The sequence below is a fragment of the Quercus robur genome, chromosome 5, assembly GCF_932294415.1.
Source record: "Quercus robur chromosome 5, dhQueRobu3.1, whole genome shotgun sequence".
In the NCBI taxonomy this organism is placed as follows: Eukaryota; Viridiplantae; Streptophyta; class Magnoliopsida; order Fagales; family Fagaceae; genus Quercus; species Quercus robur.
In genome coordinates this window covers 72,991,338-72,999,887 of record NC_065538.1, presented here as the reverse complement: position 1 = coordinate 72,999,887, position 8,550 = coordinate 72,991,338, and the positions used below count along the sequence as shown (strand labels likewise).

At 37.6% G+C, this 8,550-nt stretch overlaps 1 protein-coding gene across 1 annotated transcript; it reads left to right on the top strand.

Annotated features, from left to right (window-relative positions):
• The first annotated feature begins 5,962 nt into the window (after window positions 1–5,962).
• LOC126728679 (uncharacterized) lies at window positions 5,963–7,117 on the top strand. Its single transcript, XM_050434471.1, has 2 exons — window positions 5,963–6,486; window positions 6,733–7,117. The coding sequence occupies exons 1-2, from the start codon at window positions 5,963–5,965 to the stop codon at window positions 7,115–7,117; spliced, it is 909 nt and encodes a 302-aa protein (XP_050290428.1).
• The last annotated feature ends 1,433 nt before the right edge of the window (window positions 7,118–8,550 follow it).

Genomic DNA, 8,550 nt, shown 5'->3' with positions numbered 1-8,550 from the left:
TGAACGTTTAGACCCCCAAATTACAACTTAACCAATACAAGCAATATGTCAAACAACTAGTGTGCGGAAACTTAACACATGCTATAATACGAAATTGGTTAAAGACTATCTAAGCCATAACAAAATAAAACCACAGCAGATAATAAAAAGGCAAAGATAGAGAGGAAGGAAGATGCAAACACAAAGACAACACGCGATGTGTTATCGAAGAGGAAACCGAAGTCCTCGGCGAAAAACCTCTCCGCCGCCCTCCAAGCGGTAAACAATCCACTAGAAAATACAGTTGGGATACAAGGACAGCAATAGACCCTCCAAGCCTAATCTACCCAGTGCACCTAAGCCCTCCAAGCTTCTTGCTCCAATGAGGTTGCGCCGAACCTTTTTCTTTTCTAGCTTCCCGGATTCCGCTACTAGACCGTAGCATCAACCAATGAAGATTGGTTCCTTCCTAACTGCTTCCCAGAAATCCAAACAACTGTCTCACAGTGATGATGATGGTGAGAACCAGGTTTGATATAATGCCTCTCAAGGATTTGACAATGGAGAGGAAGAGAGTAGAGGAATTTGAAGAGACTCTAAGGTATAGATTGTGGGTGAAACAATCTTGTTTTTCTTTAGGGTTTCTCTCTCAAAATTCTCTCTGGAAGCCCTCTTTCAATCGTGGGTAAAAGGGGTATTTATACTAGAGTGGGAGAGGAATGTGAAACGTCAGGTTTTACAAAACAGGGGTGGCTCGCGGCTTGACCTCGCGGCTTGACTAAGTCGCGAGATCCAGTCGCGAGTAAACCGTATGGCCAGTTGTCCTGTTTTGTCCTGTAGTGCTCCAGCTAGCATGACTGTTCATCTTCCAGCATGCTTGGCACGTGTGCTGCTTCTGGAGGCTTGCACCCGCGAGTCCCAACCGCGAGTCTCTGTTTTCTTGCACACTCTTGAGCAATCTTCACTCTATCTCACTCACTACCCTTACAACAAACCCACCTAAATACAGGGTTACTAAATGCTGAATTACAAGCAAATTTGGCACGAAATAAAGCCAATTAGATGGTTGAATAAATTCAATCTTACACACATCTCATACACAAGATGAAGACAAGGCTTATCTATGTTGGCTACTAGTAGCATATCATAAATAGGTGTTGTGAATTCAAGGATATAATCAACTTTATCCCACCAAAGATCACTTAGAATCATATCTTTCACCTTTTGAGCTTTTCCAACATCATCCTCCTTATAAGAAGTCCATTGCTCACTAATAGCCATGGCTTGAAGGCATCTTTTTATCAACTTCAACATTTTCAGCATTACAACAATTTAAGCAAATCCAGTATCAGTAAAAGCAGTTTTAATGGACAAAATTCATTAAACATTGCCAACCTCATTGAATGGTTCATAATAAAAACACGTATGAAGGATGCATCATTAGCAATATGTGTAATCCTGCTACATTCCTCATATGTAACTTCATTCTTTTTAGTGTTTTTTGCTGCACAAATATTCTTCAAAGCTAGATTGAGAGTGTGGACAACACAGGGTGTCCAAAATATTTTAGGATACTCACCTTCAATAAGAGCTCCAACAGATTTCATCACATTAACATTATCAGTGATGACTTGGACAACTTTTTCATGTCTAATCTCTTTTATAGCATCCTTCAACACCCCAGCAATATAATGTTTGTCTTTGAACTTTCCTGACCCATCAATCTCCTTTATAAACACTGGAACCCCATCTGATATAGCCATAATATTAATAAGAGGCCTCCTTTGTGGATCTGACCATCCATCAAAAACTATGCTTACACCATTTTTAAGCCAAAAGTCCTTAATTGGTTTCAAAAGTCTTTCAACATGAGCTCTTTCTTTTTGCAAAAGTGTTGCTCTCAAGGCATTGTATCCAGGAGGAACATAACCTGGGATGCTATGGCTAGCAGCATATGCATAGGAATTATGATAATATGGGTTCCTTGCAAAGTTAAATGGAAGCCCACCGGTGTAAAACATCCTAGCAATTCTACTATCCAATTCATGTCTAGCATTATTCTGAAATGCTTTCTCAATAGGAGAAATCCCAATCACCTTCCTCCTCTTACCATCAATCAGATTTGTACTATCACTCTCTTCCTGTCTCTAAAATGGGGAAATAGGTATAGGCCCACGGCTTGGGAGAGGTGGGGGTAAGGGAATTCGACTTCTCTGTTCTTTCTCTAACTTATCATTCTTAACTTGATCATGCATTTGCTGCATTTCCAGCCTATGGCTCGGTGTCACATTAGGGCATGCTTTAATACCTTTATTAAGAATTTTTAATAAATGAGCCTTAACCCTAGAATAGGATCCCAAATAAACTACACCACAATAGTTGCATTTAAAGTATGTGTTTCCACCTTTTTTAATAGTAGCTCCAAGTGGTTTTTCTACTTTAGTCACATACTGCCAAAGAGGACATTCAACATTTGGCACTTCTTGAGGTGAAGTTTATGTGCTAGTAACTTCATCCATTGCAAATTCAATAAATTCAATTTAACCTACAAATAATAACTATTAAGTATTAACTAAATAAATTGATAATAAATCAAACCCAAGTTCACAGATTCACAAAATAGATTCACAAATCACAATGAGTAATAAGTAATAACTATTAACTAAATAAAACTAAGATTGAAAACTAAGATTAACAAATCATAGATTCACAAATCACAAATCACAAATCACAAATCAAAGATGAAAGTAAGATTGAAAGCTTTATATCAATACCTGAGTTAAGAATGTGTGAGAGAGAGCTGAAGAAAGAATGAACTGCAATGGGTCAAGTGACTGAATGTCTCACTGCCACAGGGGAGACGGAGAGCACTAAGCTGAGGCAGAGGCAAAGAGCACAAAGAGAGTGAGAGATGAGTGACGGGGTGAGAGAGAGCTAATGTTTGGTGTTTCGTTGAAGTGAGCTGAAGTAGGGTTTGTTATTAAGTTCAAACAATGTGTTTTGCACCTTTTTTTTTTATTTTTTTTATTTTTATTTTTTATTTCAACCTGAATCGGCTGTTTCGGCCCAATTCAGTACGAATCGACCTAGGTCAGAGCTGCATCGGTGCGAGTCAGCTAAAAAATAAATCCACGTGGCATGACGCAGCTTGACACGGCCGAACGCACGGGCAGTAGCGTCCCTCGCACATCGCCGTGTCGGACGTAGGTGCAGCTCCTCTGGCATTGTGTCCATGCTTCACAGATTAAATGTGACTCCTCAAATCATTGAAGATGACTATCTTAAAAACCGAATGCATTTAAAATGATTTAACTTTCACCCAACAAACTATTGACATTGATTACTGTACAAAAGGTAGACAGTTCATGTATTAAGTACTGATACAGTGCTAAAAAGTTACTATCAGGAGTAGACACAATAAGTTGAAACTTTTTCTAGAAAAAAAAATTGATATACTAAAATAAAATATGGCCAATATGTGTGAAATTATGTAGGGGCAAGAGTTAAGGTTTGAATTTCTAAGAGAAAGTTTTATACACATATACATTTAAATTAAACTGAAATAAAATTTCTATCTTGTATCAAAATGAATTATGTAAGTATGAAGTTTACTTTAACTCTGACATAAGAATACTTCCCTAAACTATTACAATCACACACACCGACACACTCGAATAATAATAATAATGATTTTAATAATAACAATAATAATATGGTTTAAATCAACAATAGAATATTATGTCTAGCTCTAGGTTTAAAGGAGTTCAACCATGTATAGGTGGGATTGGATTGAGGTGTCCCATCCTCTATATATACAGGGTGGGAAAAACTTGGAATGGAAATAGAGTGGGTTGGAGGTATTAGTCATCCATAATTGGGTAGCTTCGACATTAATGAGGAAGTCAATATTGTATTGGTACCAGTCATATTTGGTGATATAAATTTTACATCAACCATAAAATCGGTACTCATACTTTGTACTCTTTTAAATATACTGGATAAAAAACTAATAAGGGTTTTTTTTTTTTTTGGGTATTTTAGTTGTTACAATAAAAAAAATTAAAATTAAAAAAATTTATAATACATTTTATCTAATCTAATACATTAGATTAATGTATTTAGTATAATATTTAGGTCTACAAAATATGTGGATTTTAATAACATGTTATAAAGATATAAATAAATACATACACACAACTATGTGAGTGAGAGTTTATAAATAGCATTAACCTCGAAACAATATACTAGTATCAATAAGTATTAAAATATTTTATTCTCCTACCAAATTGTAGATTCGAAATTTGCTCTCTTGAATAGTCATGTGAGAGAAAGTAAATGAGCAAAAGAGAAGGAAAGAAACACTCTTTTTTTTTCTTTTTTTCTTTTATTATTATAAATATTTGCCACAAAACTCTCCCAAGTAGGAGTCATTTTCTCTTGAAATTTCTCGAGGCCTCACTCTACTCAAATAGTAGATATCCTTTCTTCAGCAAAAGCTAGTTCTGTTTTCTAATCTAAGCTGAAGGCAATCATCCTAGGAAGTTTATCGGCCATGGAGGAAGATCTAATAGAAGAACTCAAGCACATGAAGCTAACAAGAGAAGAAGAAACACATATTGCGGTATCAGGGGAAGACAGAAGGGAGCTGATCAAAGAGTGCAAACTGAGTTTGGTGGGAAGATTAATGTTGGATAGAAAGCAAAATCTAAGAGCATTGAAGAACATGTTGTGATCAGCATGGAAAATAGGGTCAGATCTGAGGATTGTAGATGTAGGGAATGATACTTACCAGTTCAAATTCTCAAGCGAATATCAAATGAGATGGGTCGAGACTAGTGGTCCATGGAACTTTGAGAACAATCTCTTGCTTCTCAAAAGGTGGGAACGGGGGATGACAGCAAATAACATCTCCTTCACCCATTCCCCATTTTGGCTACAAATTTGGGGCTAGCCATTCGATATGATGTCGGAAAAAATTGGAAGGGACATTGGCAATAGTATTAGAAATTTTATGGCTGCGGATTCGAGATCATGGTCTTCAAATCAAGTGAAATTCATGAGAATCCAAGTGAACATCCCGCTGGACAAGCCATTAAGGCGGTGCGGAGTTGTGGCTACCCCGAAAGGGGAGAAATTTCAAGTCTATTTCCACTATGGGAGACTTCCTGTCTTTTGCTTTGTCTGTGGAGTAACGGGGCATGATGTTCAGCATTGTACATGTCTGGCAAGGCAAATGGATGAACTTCCTCAGTATGGTGATTGGTTGAGAGCTCAAGGAGGAAGTAAGATGGGCAGTCAAAAGAAGGATCAGGCCAAGACAATGGCAACACGGTGCATAATCCAAAATCTAGCAAAAGATAGGACAAAAGGCATCACTAGAGAGGGCTGGAAAGGGAGGACAAGAGGCATAGATGAGGAGTTTGGAAACAAGTAGGAATCCCAAGAAGCAGAAGGTCAATAAAAACTCTTCTAGTATGTCAGATAGTGATAGTGACTTGTCAAACTATTTATTTCAAATATAAATTCAAAACAATCAAACTAGAAAAATAGAAGTAGAAAGGGTGGGCCTAGGAAAAGCAAAAGCAGGTAAACAAATGGCTAGGCCAAACGGAAGTATTGACTAAGAATAATCAATGGGTAGCAATATCTGGGAACCATCATTGGGCCAAGGGCATAAGAAAACTGTAGAAAATGAGGAAGTAACTAGCCCAATAAAAGCCCAAAAAGATCCAATTGGAGAACAGAGTTACAATAAAGAGATAGAAAAAGCCCAAAGCAGAAAAGGAAAGTGGAAGAAGCTAGCCTGGGGTCAGACAAAAAGCAATGGAATGGAGATAGAATTCAATGACAGTATAGTGGGGATAAAGCATCGTCTCTGGGCAAAGGAAGAAAATGAAGAAGGCATGCAAAAAAGGGCACGTACAAGGGAGTCAAGTTCTCTTAGTTTAACGACGGTGGCCGCTAGGCAGCACCGTCGAGAGTCATGAATTCCTTAAGTTGGAACTATCGGGGAATTGGGAACCCCCGGACAGTTCGAGCATTGCGCGATTTAGTGCAACAATGGAATCCCGAAATTTTCTTCCTCATAAAAACAAAAGTAGGTGTTAGAAGGATGATAAAAGTAAAAGAAAGGAATGGCTTCCCAAATGGTTTAGTTGTTCCCAATGAAGGTAAAAGTGGTGGAATTGCCCTTTTGTGGATCAGAGAAATGGAGGTTGAAATAAAAAACTTTTTGAGATTCCATATTGATGCGGTTGTTACAGATCATTCCTTGGACCTCAAATGGAGACTTACAGGATTTTATGGGAATCCAGATACAAACTTGAGAAGAGAGTCCTGGAATCTCCTTAGAATGTTGAATTCTCAATACCAGATGCCATGGATGTGTATAGGAGATTATAATGAAATTCTGTCAGCAATTGAGAAAAATGGAGGACCAAAAAGGTCACAAAAACAGATGGAGGGTTTTAGAAATGTAATTAATGAATATGGTTTTCAAGATATGGGGTATGTGGGGCCTAACTTCACTTGGTGCAACTGAAGATCTGATGGGGAGAGAATTCGTCTTAGATTGGATAGGGTGTTGGGTACAATCGATTGGATTGAGCTTTTTAGTATTTCAAAGGTATACCACATAGTGGACTTGACTTCGGACCACTGTGCTCTCTTACAAACAAACCAACAAGCCTTACCCAACTGTGGAAAGAGACGATTCCATTTTGAAGTAGCTTGGATCAGATATGAAAAATGTAGAAAAATCATTCAGGAAGTGTGGAAGAACCATTCTGGGCTGCAATCTTCAAACGGGCTTGTAGAAGGTATAAAAGATTGTGCATCTAGATTAGGAGGATGGAATCGTTTTGATCTAGGTCATATTCCACGAAATATTCAAGAAAAAAGAAAGAGCCTTCAAGCTATGATCCAAGCTGATTTGGATGGGAGCAATGGGGAAGAAATAGACAGGCTTAGCAAGGAAATTAATGAGCTTTTGGATGTGGAAGAAAAAAAATGGCATCAAAGATCAAGGGTTCAGTGGTACCAAAAAGGGGATAGGAACACCCAATTCTTCCACCACAAACCATCCCAACACAAGAAGAAGAATGGAATTAATGGGCTATGGGACAAAGAAGGAAAATAGTGTGAAGGAATGGGGGGCATTGCTAATGTAGCAACTAACTACTTCAGGGAGTTATTCACAACTTCATCCCCAACTAGAGATAATGAGGTGGCAAAACTGATATCAAGGAAAATCACTGAAGAGATGAATGAGCACCTTACAAAAGAATTCCACAAGGAGGAAATTTTCCAAGCCATCCACAGTATGCATCCAACAAAAGCCCTAGGACCTGACGGTATGTCTGCTATTTTTTATCAAAAGTATTAAGATATTATTGGTGACAATGTGTCTAATAATGCACCAATGGCAAATTTGAATCAAACAAATATAGCCCTCATCCCCAAAATAAAAAAACCCAACCAAAATGAGTGATTTTCGACCCATCAGCCTATGCAATGTATCATATAAGATAATATCCAAGGTTCTTGCTAAAAGGCTTGAACCTATTCTATCTACCATTATTTCAAAAAATCAAAGTGCTTTTATTCCTAGCAAACTTATAACTGATAATGTTCTTGTAGTTTTTGAAATTATGCTCTATTTAAAGAAAAGAAAGGAGCTGAAGGATAGCTATATGGTAGTGAAACTCGACATGAGCAAAGCTTATGATTGGGTTGAGTGGGGATTTCTAGAAAAAATAATGAAGAAAATGAGCTTTGACGATAAATGGATTAATCTAATTATGAAGTGTATATCTACTGTCTCTTATGTTGTGCTTATCAATGGGGTGGCCCATGGATGTATAACCCCTACAAGGGGTTTGCATCAAGGAGATCCTATCTCTCCATACTTATTTCTCCTTTGTTTTGAAGGTTTTACAGGCTTGATAATGGAGGTAGTCAGGAACAATAAGCTTTTTGGAATCTCAATATGCAGAGGTAGCCCAAGAATAACCCACCTACTCTTTGCTAACGATAGCATCTTATACTACAAAGTATCAGGAATGGAAAGTAGGGAGCTAGTAAACATCCTTTAGAGGTATGAAGAGGCGTCGGGTCAAAAAATAAACACAGACAAGTCATTTGTCTTTTTCAGTCAAGATGTAAATGAAGGAACAAAAAGTGAAGTGAAGAAAATTCTTGGCCCAATGCTTGATGCCCATCTGAAAAAATACTTGGGACTTTCATCCTTAATTGGTAGATCAAATAAAAAAATTTTCAATGAAGTAATGGAGAGTATGGGAAAGAAGCTAATGGGATGGAAAGAAAAAATGTTATCCATAGATGGAAGGGAGATTTTGATAAAAGCAGTAGCCCAGGTAGTACCAACATATACAATGGGATGGTTTTTGCTCCCAAAAAGGTTATGTGAAGATATTGAATGAATGATGAAAAACTTCTGGTGGGGTCAAAGGCAACAAGAGTCTAAGATTGCATATGTTGGATAGCCTAAGATGTGCAAATCAAAATGAGAAGGTGGTATGGGTTTTAGGGATCTCCATGTTTTCAACCTGG